The 14,838-nt window shown below is 32.9% G+C and overlaps 1 protein-coding gene across 1 annotated transcript; it reads right to left on the reverse strand.

Annotated features, from left to right (window-relative positions):
• Positions 1–12,314: 12,314 nt before the first annotated feature.
• Positions 12,315–14,072, reverse strand: LOC133198645 (uncharacterized). The gene is made up of 2 exons (XM_061334687.1): positions 14,049–14,072; positions 12,315–13,639 (listed from the first exon to the last, which is right to left on the reverse strand). Exon 2 carries the CDS (start codon positions 13,632–13,634, stop codon positions 12,351–12,353), a length of 1,284 nt encoding a protein of 427 aa, XP_061190671.1. The 5' UTR covers positions 13,635–13,639; positions 14,049–14,072; the 3' UTR covers positions 12,315–12,350.
• Positions 14,073–14,838: the final 766 nt, after the last annotated feature.

Raw genomic sequence — 14,838 nt, forward strand, 5'->3', positions numbered from 1 at the left:
TACTAGTATTTACCTCTTCAATAAAGCAACAAAGCAGGCAACACATGCGTTCCTTGGAACACTCTAGTTTTTCTTGTGTTGATAATGGAATTTGATCATGTAGCACCAATCATTGTTAGCATTGAGCTTTCTTTCCAGCATTTTTTCATCATCTTAAATGTATTCCAAATGTACCCATGGTTACCTCGTAGAGATATATTTTAGATAGCATAATTGGCAACAAGGTGTCATGTTTTAAAATGGTTTGTTTGATTCTCTTAATCTTTTTTTAGCCTCAATAAAGATTCATAGTAGCTGAAAATCGCAATTTTTAACTTTTTTCGACTGTTACCTTGGCCACAAAAGCACATGGTAAGCATATTTTATTTGATATATGTTTCTGATATCAAGTTTTAATAAAGGGCGATGTTTCATCAAAGTCAGTGACCATGCCTGCAAAAAAGGTTTAAGTGGGTACAGAGAATAGCTCTTTAAGAACTATTAAAGAGCAGTCACAGAGGACAGGTCCAATGTCAAAGAAATCAGGGGTCCGTTTTACAAAAGAACTTACGACTAAGATCAAAAACTTAAGTTGATTGTAAAATTTTGCAGAAATTATAATTCTGTTTGAAATTGCTAGCATGAAAATATCTTGTTAAATTCTGCTTCAAAAGATTAAAACCATATTTAAATAAATGTAAAATAGAAAGTAATAAGCATTATTAAATTTTGGTGTTAGTCGTGAGTACTTTTGCAAAACAGGCCCCTGGTATCTAAAATAATTTGCATCTACATTATATATCTGTAATAAGCCAAATGAATGTGATTCTTATAATTCACAAAGAAATGTTATTTTTCTACGATGAGCACTTAACATTTTTAAAGAAAAGTTTTATTCAATGAACCGAACTTCATATATATGAGAAGAATCATGGGGGCAATTTATTTAGTCGCTAATTTGCTATATAATCATTTGTTCTTAACATCTTTTATTGATACGAAAGTATGATATATCTTAAGGAGGTTTGATCCAAATAGATATGCGTTGATATCATTGTATCCAGTCACCGCAGTTGATATTGAGCTCCTTACTGTTACTGTTATATATTAATGACCTCTCTTAAAATGCAAGATACATGAACAGTTTTCATGAATTCCTGAATTAGAAGGCTAAAATTACAGCAGGTATACTCATGCGTCATCAAAACTGTTATTGAACAGTAAGACAGACAATTAGCAAAATATTCAATATATCGAACGCTATTTTACCTTTATGATTCATTTATTTATCGGTTTATTTATTTGTTTAAACGTTGTCACTCAAAATGTCTTGGCTTCAAAATATTATATTTAACTCAGAACAAATTTATCTCAAATATCCTTAAATTTTCAAAGGGTTCATTATAAAAATTGCAGCTAATTTGTCAGTTCACATGACATAAAGAGATGATAATGTGCATTAGTTTTTAATTATTCAGCATAAGTAAAATTATACTTACATGTTTACATATATGTATAGTTTATTCATTTTTTCTATTATTATTATAAATTTTACAAACATATACATATAAAATATATCATTGTTATGTTATGCCATTTTTTTTCTTTTTGATTATTCTTTATTGTGTTGACATCTAATTCTAGTACCAATCAATCTTTTTTTTTAATAATATTGAGTGCATTGCTCTATGATAAGAAATATGAAAGTCCCAAATGAAAATTGTACATCACACAAATCGGGTTCCTTTCTTGATAAAGCAATGTTATTATTAAACAGAACCATTTTCAAAACAAAATATAATGCTAGGAAAACTGGATTTTTCTCAACTGTTTCAAACATGTCCTGACCCTAAAACAGATCAGCTGAAGTTCTTCCTAATTCCATGCTTCCTTCCATTCTTCTGCTTTGAGGAGTGAGAGAAATGCGGTTCCTTGGTTCTTCAAAGACATCCCTTATTCCAGTTGCAAGGCCTGTTAATGATGGATCAGATGCCATTGTATCAAGGCGCCCCATGTTTGTCGATGATCTCAGCGTTTCCAGATTATTCATCAGCCCTGCCATCATTAACCGGGACATATCATCTCTCTGACCCATTGAGCTCTGAGAATCAATAGAATTTAAAATATCTTTTCTTTCTCCAAATTGCATAATATTTTCAAATCCAGAGGTAGGAAAACCAGTCAAACTTCCGGTAAATCTGCCATCGACATTGGGATCAATTGGATCGTACATGCGGGATGTAAAATCAATGTCATTGAATAACATAGAAGGGTTTGTTTGAGAATCCGAAAAATACTGTGAAGATAAAGAGTCAGTCGGCATATAACTTCTGTCTAAGAGAGAATTTTCTCTATTCACAGGAAACTCCCTTGGCAAGACCCCTGTATTTTCATTTAACGACCCAGGTAAATCCATTCTGGGTCCTAGATACTGATCATCCCTTGGGTAATTATCTTGATTATAAAAAGAATCAGAATATACTCGTGCCATTCTCTGACTGACAATACCGCTCAGAGATCTAAGAGCGTTGATAAGAGGTTGGTAAAATGACCCTGTCAGTAACTGTTCATTTCCCAAGTTACCATAGTTCTGCGCGGAATCGACAGTTCCAGAACTGAATGGTGACACTTGTACGGCATCTACATCGTTTAAAGAGTTTATTGTGGACATTCTCTGTTCGTCAGCTAGTCCAAACAAATTTGGTTTATTCCCTATATCAGGGTAGTTGATCTGTGAGTCAAACGCTTCATTGCCTAATCGTGAGATTTGCCTACCACCAACAAAGCTGAGAGGGTCTAAGGTAGTCATTTGTTGTTGGTCAACCAAACCAGGCAAACGTTGCCCGCCTCCTAACTCTTGTAAATTGTCCAAAAGACCGTTCGAAAATTGCCGAGAACGATACAGATCTGATTCCATGTAAGGGGTTCTCACTAGTCCATCATCTAGATTGCTAAGGTGATCTAATGAAGACATTTGTTGTTGGCCAACCAATCCCGACAAACCTTGGTCATTTCTAAAATCTCCTGGATTGCCCATGAGTCCATCTGAAAATTGCATCGATCTGTCTATGTCTGATCCCATATAAGGTCCTTTCATTAGTCCCTCTCTTAGATTACCAATGTTATTATCTGTTACTGCAGACAAGGCTTGATCATTTCGCAGATCACGCAAAGAACCACCAGACAGGCCTTGTTGACCGCCAAAGTTGGATTCCATAAGGTTATTATATATATCATTGTTGTTAAAGTCTGACGTGAGTGGATCCTGTGCAGTTGTTAAGACTGCCAAAAGGCAGAGAATAAACTCCTGCTTCAGCATTTTTTTCTAAAATAAAGATAATGATATTGTTGAGAAAAAAAAACCTTTTTTATTGCTTAAAAGGTGGGTGGGTTCAGATTGACAAAAAATTCCTCTGTGAAAAAGTCTGATAAATATTAAGGATTTGTCTATTGAAATAAAATTTGATATCTTTCAGCAAACAAAAACCACAGAAATAAATGACTCCTACCTCTCAGTTTTCCTGTAGATATAGAAGTGGTTGACGGTAGAAATACTGTTATTTTTGCTACTTATAGTATGTCATTAGAGACACGTCATTCTGGACAACTAATTAATGGTGATAAATCTTAACTAATTACACCAGTGTTTGATGTCCAATTGACCTTTGCCTCCACTTATGATAAAATGAATACCATTGGCTTTGCAAGGTACAGCATATACCAGAATGTTTGTTGTTCCTCTTTTATAGATGAAGATTTATGACTAGATAAACGTGTTTTAGCAATGTGCGTTTTGCCTCAACCATTGAAAGAATATTTGCGCATTTGACAAGTTCTATTGCAAACTTTATTCTTTATCGTTTTAGATTTATTTAAAATGTTGAAAACAGGGCCTTTGAATTTTAATTTTTTTTTTCCGTAAATGGAAGCATATGACCTGAAATGAAAATCAAACATGGAATTTATATAAAGTTTCAGTTCTTTTTAAAGTACTTTCATCACTTCTATTGTTCTTTAGTCTATTTTTTCTGCAAAGCTTATCTATTTTCTTGTGTTCAATTTTATTGAAGCAAGTAATGAAACAATAATCAAAATGTTATGTACATTTGTTAGAAAATATAATTTTACATTACTGACTTAGGGGACGACCAACTGATTCAGAAAGGGGGGGGTCAAATTTTTCGTGTGAGATTATTAATTTTCATGCCATTTAAGGGCATTTCTTTTTATTTTCAAGAGAGTTTATTTACTTCCAACCATCCACCCCCATCAGAATCAAATGGTCGTACCCTCAGACAGGAAGAGACTCATTCCTACAATTCAGAGTCTGGAGTGGCATAAGTTTATTTTTCAAAATGAGTTATTAAAACACATTCATCAAGAGATCATCAATCTCTTTCAACATGTGAACAAATGTTTGTTACATTTCCCTACAAGTTCTTGAATAATTGCAAAACTTAACTGCACTTAATTAAATCAGATAAAGGGTAATAGATAATGATAGAAATAAAGCGGTCAGGCGGTGTAAGGATAAATTAATATGGATATCTAGATTGCGCTTAAATCAGTCACCTAATTATTTTTTTATATCGGGAAATTTTTTTTTTTTTTTTTTTTTTTTTTTTTTTAGGAAAAGCAGCCTTTCTCTCAAATCTGTGTCACAGCCTTTTATATCAGCATAATTTGGAAATGAATCACAACACGACTACTTGGATCATATTCATATATTCTACGTTTATTGGATAAAATATATACAGAAGAAGGTAACCTAGTAACAGGTATTTAATAAACAATTTTCTAACTTTGCTCACACTTTTACGCGTATCATAATTTAAATTTGGATAGTTTAGAAAATACTTGATTTAAAAAAAACTGATTTAATAGATATTGAATAATAAGTGAATGCCAAGAAAACATTCAACAATTACTTGTTGCCGCAAATGCTAGACGGTATATCACAATTATCGCACGATAAATTTGTGTTGGGGAGAGAGAGCGTCTTCTCTCCCAAAAGTCTAATGTTCGAGTGCGCAAGAATTAGTATTGGCGCGAATGCATAAGGGACAGAGAAAAACCAGTTTGACCACTCACACTCTTACTCTCGCTGACCACTCACCTGTGTGAATGAACGTAGTAAATTCCGTAGTGACAACAGAATTCACTTGTTAGTATAATAATATGATGCCATAGGAAACTATAGTTATATGATTAATAATAAGTAATATAAATTAATTAATTATAATTCCCCCTGTGACACCTGGAATCTGTAGATTTTTAAGTAACGTACCAGATTATGAGTGAGTAGAAATATATGCTTCAGTATCATTAACCTACGAATGCTTCTTAAGAGATTCGCACTAACTACCAATTTGAAAGACATCTATACTACACTAGTCTATGTTTTTAAAAATCCATTCAATCGCTTTGACTGCAAATAAATGATGAAACAGGATAATTTCAGAATCTCAGATAGCCTGCCAGATATTGCAAAAGTGGTTTGGTTTCATATCCCCAAAATTACTTTTCTTTTCCGTTTGGAATTTTAAACAAGATGTCTAAGGGCCAAACGCTCAACCCAGTTTCTTTGTTCCTGGTAATCTGCATGCAGCAACTCTTCCCCAAATATCTGTAAAACTTTGATCATTCTCTATCCCCGAGGTGATGATTTGTAAAAATTAAAGTTTTCTATCGTTTGCTGTGAGTATTAAATGAAGGATGCTACTGCACAGATACGTTTGAAAAACATATATTATCCTTTGTTCTTTAATCATGTTAAAGACAGAAAAGAATTCAACATATTTTACATTTATTTTGCTGTAAAATCCTTTTTATTTATTTCTTACTTCCTACTCTTTTTAATAAATACATTATAATTTAAAATGATACCTTTTTGTATGTTTTAGCAATAATGAATTTTACTTATATAATATCATACAAGAATTAATATCAAATCCTATTTTTAAACGATATGAGGTTTTTTTCTAATACAATTTAAAAATACCCACACGCCAGAGTACAAAGAATGAATTTATTTTGTACTGCATTAATACTGTTAGACACTAAGGCACTTTTAACGACGAGAAACACTAAATGTACACCATATACTCATAACTATATAATTTTTTCCAGACAAAAGAACCTTTTCATGAATATTAATAAGCAGTAAAATCAGAATTCATTCAAAAAGAAAAATAAAAGGGTATAAAATCAATTTTATTTTTAATTTGTTTATACCCAAGCCAAAACTAAATTTAATAGATTGTTCCTTATCTTGAACTTTGCGTACCAAATAAAAAATATAAATAAATTTTATAAAAAAAATTTACTTTGCATGAAATGTTAATGATTCCTTTGTAGTCGTTTTCTTTTCAATTTCCTTTTCGGTGAAGCATTCTACTATGTGGTAATCAATTTAAAATCAACATAATCACCGCAATACTGTTTTGTTTTGTTTAAAACTGGAGAATTAAATGTTTAAGGAAAATGCACAAGAGTCTCTCTTCCAATTACTGGTATACCCTTTTATTTTTCTTTGTAGTCGGTTTCTTTTCAATTTCCTTTTCGGAGAAGCATTCTACGATGTGGTAATCAATTTAAAATCAACATAATTACCACAATACTGCTTTTGCTTTGTTTAAAACTGGAGAATAAAATGTTTAAGGAAAATGCACATGAGTCTCTCTTCCAATTACTGATGTTCCTTTGGTTGACGATTTGTCAGCCAACGTTGAACCGACGTTAAGCATACTTTATAATATTGATTTTGAATATGGGTTTTGAGGGAAAATCTATCTACATGAACAAACAACTGAAAGTAAAGGTTTTCATTTCCGACTTCTAACTTTGTTAACCTTTTTAGTACGGGTTAAGAGTTTCAATAAACAATAATTCTGAAAAGTACCAAAAAGTTCACACTGAAAGATTCTCAAAAAATAAAATAAAATAAAAATTATATAAATAAATTTAAAAAAAAAAATGAAATATAGAAATAGAAAGAATTTCCTACATGACAATGCTCAAATAACATTTTTTTTTCCATTGCAAGGAATAACATTACCACCTTTAATTGTTCCTAATGCTGCATGAGTAGAGTTGAAGGTAGTATTAACAAGAACACAGAATTGCAAGACAGCATGCATGAACAATTTCAATACACAACTGTCATGTGACATCAGCTTGTTTTACCTCCCGGAGGAAAGAGGGAACCTTTACTTGATAACTCATTTGTTCTTTCAAAGGCAAACTTTGTGCAACCAATCAAGTTCTATATTGGCAGAAATCACAGTAAGAATGCTGAAAAAGGGACAATCCTGTAACGTTTCAGAAAAAGGTATGGTTTAGCAGTCATTTGCAAAAAAAAAAAAAAAAAAAAAAAAAAAAAAAAAAAAAAAAAACCTGTTTACAGTCTCGTTTTTTTTTTTTTTTTTTTTTTTTTTTAAAATCTGAAATCGCACTTCTAAAGCTGATGATTTTCATTTCTCTAAACAAGCACTTAGATTCCCCAAACCATCATGGAGATCAATTGCGGACATACTTTGTCACGTTTTATTAGTTTCCATTACAACAGTGACAATTTTGAAAATTGATTTAAAAATGCTCAGCTAGTGTTGCTGATTATAAATTCTGAAAAATGCTGGGACAAAATTACATTTGTATGTCTAGCAATAACAAAATTTCGCGCGACTTCCTCGGGAAGAAATAAATACGAAAAGTACATTTTTATAAAAATACGCTATTCCATATTGACATTTATGAATAATAACGTCGTGAATTTCTTTACGGTAATATTGAATTGTTTTTTTTTTCGCAGGCATAGAACCCAAGGCAAAGGATATAATTGACATCAGTAATTTTTATGGAAGGAAATTACCGCCAAAAGTCTATTTATCTTGCTTTTATTCTTATTCTTCCTACTTCTTTATTCTTTGTAATTATTGTAACTATATGTCACTTTATTGTTTTCATATTCGTCTTTATTACATTTCACTTTGAACTTTTTTCATTCTTCATTTTGTCCTTACTTCTATGTTGCTTTATTCTCGTAAATTATTTCTTCTTTCTTTTAAATTGATACAGTTTCTTTAATAAATAATTATGATCATCTCTATTACAAATGTAAATTCAGTCACGCAAACCATGAAGCGCATTCAACGAAGACGGATACAAGTAGTGTGAATTTAATGCGGCATTATAACGCTAGATGGCAGGGTGTTCGCTGCGAGTGTTGGTAAAATTAGGTACGCAAACCCGGGCCGAGGTTATTCGAGATTTTTCAAATTTCTGCCTTAATACTTTATCAATCGAACCCAAATTTTCAAATATGTATGTTATAGGTTCAGACATGTACCCGGTGTCGTTCCTCCTGAAGGCTGCCTAGATGGTACGACTTCCCCCGGAAGACTAGCTATATAGTGAGACGTACTTCTCCAGGGGAAAGTCTTCCCCCTTCATAGTGAATCTTCCTCCTTTAATTTAGTTTCCGAATATTTTTTTTTAATTGTAAAACAATGTTTTTATACTTACGTTTTCAGTGTTTGGATAAAAGTTATCCGTCCTATATGAATGAATAAATAAATATATGAATAAATAATTAAAACATTTTAATAGTGATTTTTATAATTAAAACTTCTTAACCATGCAGGTAAACATAGGTAAACTGCACGTTTCTACGGGTAATGACCTCTTTACTGTTAAACTAATTATGTCTTTTTTCTTTTGATAAGAATCGCCTCGGAACAATACTATAATCTGCTGTGCACGATAAATTTTTAATGCGCACTTTTATATTGATTCATTTGAAACTATTCATCTTTTTTTTTATATATAAGATCATTACCTAAATATGCAATATATACATCGTCGAAGTAAATAAAATCGAAACTGACCAAACACGGAAGGGGAAGTCTCACTATGGTCGTTTAGGGCGGAAGGCTCACTATATAGTCACCCCCCCCCCCCCCCCCCCGATAGGGAAGTCTCACTATATAGCCAGACTTCCGTTGGGAAGACTCACTATGGGGTAAGTCTCACTATATGACAAGGGTAAGGGGGGGGGGACTGGCCACCAAACATTCTACTAGCCATAACTTTTTACTACTGAAAATATTCAATGAAAGTCTGGTTGACCCCCTCCCACTTTTTGTTGTAGTTAAGTCAGATAAGGGCCATGTACGTAGTGACGTATGAGTAACTTGGTACTGAAAGAAGTTGGACCCCCTCCCCCAAAACAGAATATTCGAGTTTGAAGAATTTTTCTCTATTTTGTTTGTTTGTTTGTTTTGGTTTGTTTGTTTGTTTGGTTTGTTTGGTTGTTTGTTTATTTTTTGCTTGTTAAGATTTTTAGGTAAGTTATTTTTTTTTCTCTGGCTGCTCCTTTCAAAAACAATGCTTCGTCTCTAAGTTTTATCTGTATTCGCTGTAAAAATTGCCAATATTTATATTCATGTATTTATATTTTGAAAATCTCAATATTTTAGATTATTTTTGGCGATTTTTGATTTCCTATTTGCTAAGATGGGTAGGCAATATCAAGCCGACATTTTACGTATTTTTTGCCAAACGAGACATTGACAAAATAATTTTTGAGTTATTCTTATGTCAAACACTGTGTGCTTACTAGAGATATTTATTTCTTTATTGAAAAGTGCTATTTCTATACAAAAAATTAATACATATTTTTATAAAAACCGGTGGAAGTTTCTAGTATGCCCCGGTCAAGCCTGGTTATGGCCACGCCTACCCATGACGTTCCGCACTACTTTGCAGAGCATTATGGGTTGGCCGAAACCAGACTAGCCCCGCGGTCCCCAGAATCAAGCGACTGCGCATGAACAGTTATTATCCTGAAATAAAGAAATGTCAATTCAGTGGAAGAATATATATATCATAGGGGTCCTGAAAAACTACTCAATTTATAAAGGTATACTAGTAATTATCAAAATATTTAATATTTTTTTATATCAATAAAACTGAAATTCAATCATTCAACAAATACATGTAACTTGAATAGAGTTACATATATTTTTCAGGTGACAGAAAATACACAATTATTTTGGAGTTTTCATCATTGGTCCGGTTTTAAGGACCCAGATTTTCTTATAAAAAATTATTAGTTTTTTTGTCCAAAAAACCCCACTAAAAATGTCAGCTTGATACTCCTTCCAAAAACTTGGAAATCAAATAATTTTCTTCGAGAAAATCTAAAATATTGAGCATTTCGGGGCAATTTTACCGCGTTTACAAATAAACCTATAACTGACATAACTTGAAAATTTGGGTTCGATTGATAAAGTATTAAGGCAGAAATTTGAAAAATCTCGAATAACCTCGGCCCGGGTTTGCGTACCTAATTTTACCAACACTCGCAGCGAACACCCTGCCATCTAGCGTTATAATGCCGCATTAAATTCACACTACTTGTATCCGTCTTCGTTGAATGCGCTTCATGGTTTGCGTGACTGAATTTGCATTTGTAATAGAGATGATCATAATTATTTATTAAAGAAACTGTATCAATTTAAAAGAAAGAAGAAATAATTTACAAGAATAAAGCAACATAGAAGTAAGGACAAAATGAAGAATGAAAAAAGTTCAAAGTGAAATGTAATAAAGACGAATATGAAAACAATAAAGTGACATGTAGTTACAATAATAACAAAGAATAAAGAAGTAGACAGAATAAGAATAAAAGCAAGATAAATAGACTTTTGGCGGTAATTCCCTTCCATAAATTTTAGTGCATACATTGTATATGTTCTTTTTCAATTTGCATATATACATGTAGTTTGATGCACAACCACTTTTTCCTCAAAGGTATTAAACATGTTTAAATTGACAATGAACATTTAATGGCATACAAATGTATGCATTGTACATATGGCAGATTTTCATATCCATGTGCTTTTTGCAACTACACATTCGTAGAAACAATTGGAAATATATTCCAGTTTTACATGTAAGCACTATTTTATTTCTTTTGGAACATCTATAATCTATTACAAAATTTTGTAAGTAGAAGTAGTATATATAATTTTTATGTAAAATGGTACTTTGTTATGTTTTTTTAGTGGAAGTGGGGGATGGGGGGTGGGGTGGGGTGAAGGAAAGGATTTCTTTCACATACTCTTTATGGTATCCATATAAATAAAATCTTGGTAACATTTGCAGATTTTCTACGCCGATTACTTTTTTGTTATTTTTCAAATTCTTTTTTTTACTTGAAGGTTATTATTTAGTTAAGCAATTACAATAATATTAAATGTATTTTCACGGTCATAAATAATGCCATTTAAGATTTCCTTGAAAAATCAATCTTAGATTTTCTACACTGGGATAAGACCACTGGGATAAATGTTTTAAAAATTGCACCAGACTTGATTTTAAAATGTGTTGAAAATTCTTTAGCTATCAAATTGAAATCAGCCAAGAAGTTATGATGTATGTATTGTTTTGTAAATGCTTTGTTTTTGAAATTATTTATTTTTGGGTTGGGCGGTCTGGTCATTACACTCATGAACCAGATTAATAAACAGTGCGCATGCTCTCTTTCTTTTTCTCTCTCTCTCTCTCTTATTGCTCATGATTCTTAAAGCGGTTGTTTTCTATACTATAGTCGCAGAATGTGGAGTTACACTTATCCAATGGCTGTAAGTGGGATAGCTCTTTTGTAAAACCTGTCGAATGTTCGATGAAAGAGCTATATCATACCCAAAGCCAGTGGATATGCCTTTTATTATACTACGGTAAATTAACTCCTGTTTACTTTTTATCTTCAAAACACTCTTCGTAAAGGGTATGAAAATAAAGAGTTTCACCGTGCTTTTGATATTTTCACAGCGAAATATGTCATTCAGACATAAATAAATCTTTCACAGTTGTAATATTTATTCATTGGACAAGTAATGGTATTTTACTTTTTGTAATGTAATAATTTTTGATGGACAATACTACTTGATGCATGTAGAAAAACATCCGAGAAAAGTAATTTATTGATAAAAAATCTGTTTTTTTCTTGTTTATAATCGTTTATATCGTTAAAATATGTTTCAAACTAAGATGCTTCTTTTGCTCTTAATCGCAATAGAATCAATAAAGAGTAAACTAATTAAGTTCTAGTTGAACTGAGGGCTTTTTGTAATAAAAAGGAGTGGGTCTTTAAATTTAAGTAACAAAAAAACTTACTTTGAATATCACAGGAACACCTTTATACTTCAATTTTTTAATGAAGCAATTGAACTACATGTAGTTTTTCCTGTCGTAAATGGGAATTTGTCCATTAAAGTCATATAACCTTCAAAACGTTAACATTAGGAAAATTTTCAAAAAAGGAGACATGCTGAGAGTTTTTAAAATTTATTAAAAGAATATCTGATCTAAATCACATTAAGAATTCCTCCAGTTTCTGTGCCTGATGTCATAGTGCCATCCATCTGGTTATTGTCAGCTGGTCTTTGAGTCATAGTTCTGTCTTGGGTACCTGTAGATTGGAATCTAGGACCATTGTTCTGCATCATTCCATCCGTGTTTCTTCCTCTCATCTGATCTGTGAAACGTCCCCGATTCTGTCTCATCCCTGATGATCTCATCATGTCCATGTTGTTTCCCATGCGAGGCATTGATCTCATCATATCGAATCCTCTTCTAGGCATATTCATTGAATTCATGAATTGTGTTGATCTTCGAATTCCATCCTCCCTTCTGCGTGGAAAACCAGTCAGACCATCCATAAACCGGTTTCTGTTATTTTGAAATCTGTCATCAAAGCTGTTTAAAGAGCGCCTATCCGAACCCATAGATGACATTGTTTGAGGAGGCATTCGAGGACGAGGTCTACCAAAGTCATTTATGTTTGTTTTTCTTGACAGTAAATTAAGGTCTAGAAGACTGTCACCTCTGAGCAGATCTAAAGGAAGGTTTTCAGTTATCATACCAGGAAGCAAGGAAGATGTTGTTTGAGAAAGCAATCCAGAGGGCCTTCGAGAACGCGATCCACGAAGATCATTAAGGTTTGTCTCTGATGACAATACATTTAAGTCCAAAAGAGAACTGTCGCCACGAAATGGTCTTCCACGAAGGAACTCTGACAGAAAGTCACCATTATCAGTTGTTGAACCAGTTAGTTGTCCAGATGAATCAGAAAGACGGTTCCCTCTTAGAAACCTATCGGCCATGCCATCTCTTTGGTTTCGATCAAATACATCCGGATCATAACGTGGGATTCTTGAATTGCCTAGGTTTCTACGAGATCCACCTGAAAACATTCTTTGTCTGTCCATGCCATCCCTATCGAATCCAAATGTTCGAGAATCAGAAGTTGTCATCATCCCATCACCCAGGTTGTAAGGGTCGAATCTTGTCATTTGATTTCTTCCAAGCAAACCATTAAGTCCGTCCAATCTGGACAATAGAGGTCTGTCAAGTTGTCCGGTAATTCCTTGTCTATTTTCCAAACCACGACGATTGGTCATGTATGGATCAGAGTATGGCATCCCGATGTCTCTATCTGACCTTCTGTATGGATCCAACACATCACTCCCGCTTCCGATCGATACACCCGTGGAGTCAAATAAGTCATTTCTTGTTCTGTCCAATGACCCTTGTTGCTGTGCAGATACTAAAATCACTGCCCCGGCAAGAAGATACGCTTGGACAAACATGATTCCTGAATTTAGAAAATGTAAGTTGTTTCCAGCAAAGGATACAGATGTATATTACAAATTGCGTATGTTGAAATACATGTTTTACTAATTTCATCTTTTATGAACCAAATTAAAAAGAGATTGATGAAGAAGAATATATCCTTTATTGTGATATATAATATTTTATTTTATTCAAAAATAGATAACTTTGAATAAAAAAGTTAAATGGAACAGGGAAGTCTCCTTAGGATTAATGTATACTTGTTTGAAAATACATTAGGTAGTTTCCAATTCATCAATTTTTTATATATTTTCAAAAAATAATGAATACTTAACTAAAAAAGTATAGATTTAAAATTTATGATCTAAAATTTAAGACAATCAGCATATAAGAAAGATTTTTAATGGGGATTCAATCACTTTTCAACCTACCTTTCGTCTTCCCTTCAACCTTTGGTGGCGGATGACGGGAGAAAATACTGTTATGTCACTACTTATACTCTCTCGAAAATCATGCATCATTTTGTTAGACAATTAATTAAATCTGATGATAATAGATGGAATTCGGCTACCTCTGAGTATGATGTTAAATCAATTTTCGCACTACTAAGGATAAAATGAATGGTGGTGGGCCTGAACCGTGTATCATACACAGGAAGTTATAGTGGTGATGTTTTACAGATGAAGATTTATGACCTAAGCCATATATTTTATCTTTTTTTCGCAGAAAACTGGAACTGTAAGATGCATGTTACTTCAGCGTGGATTATGTCTTCAGCGTGGCTGATATTTTGGAACAAAGGCCTCTCTTCGCCCAAAAAATGCAGAGTAATTATAAGGTGACTTTCCTTGCAGTTTCAATCCAATTACAGGCCATAGAAACTGCGGTCTCTTTCTCCTAGTATAAAATGCACAAAAATATCATTTACTGCTCAATTGGTATACATATGTTAAACAGGTCTTAATGTGAAGCCTTCAACTGGCATTTGGTGTACTTTCAACTTGGACTAACTTTTTGTCGAAAAGACTTGGGAAAGGTTAACAAAAACCCATTCGTATGGGTCTCAATTTAGCATTTTATGAAACCCTCGCAGTCAATTTCCTCCGTTTAGATGAAACTATGCGTTTACACTATCATTTTTTATACTAGCTACAGTAACTTCAGCATTCTTGTATGAACAATCTGAAAAGCGAAGCTTGCTTTAGAAAAAAAGAAACTGAG

This window comes from Saccostrea echinata, unplaced genomic scaffold, assembly GCF_033153115.1.
Source record: "Saccostrea echinata isolate AGI-Se365-2 ecotype Australia unplaced genomic scaffold, CSIRO_AGI_Sech_v1 ptg000033l, whole genome shotgun sequence".
Taxonomy (NCBI): Eukaryota; Metazoa; Mollusca; class Bivalvia; order Ostreida; family Ostreidae; genus Saccostrea; species Saccostrea echinata.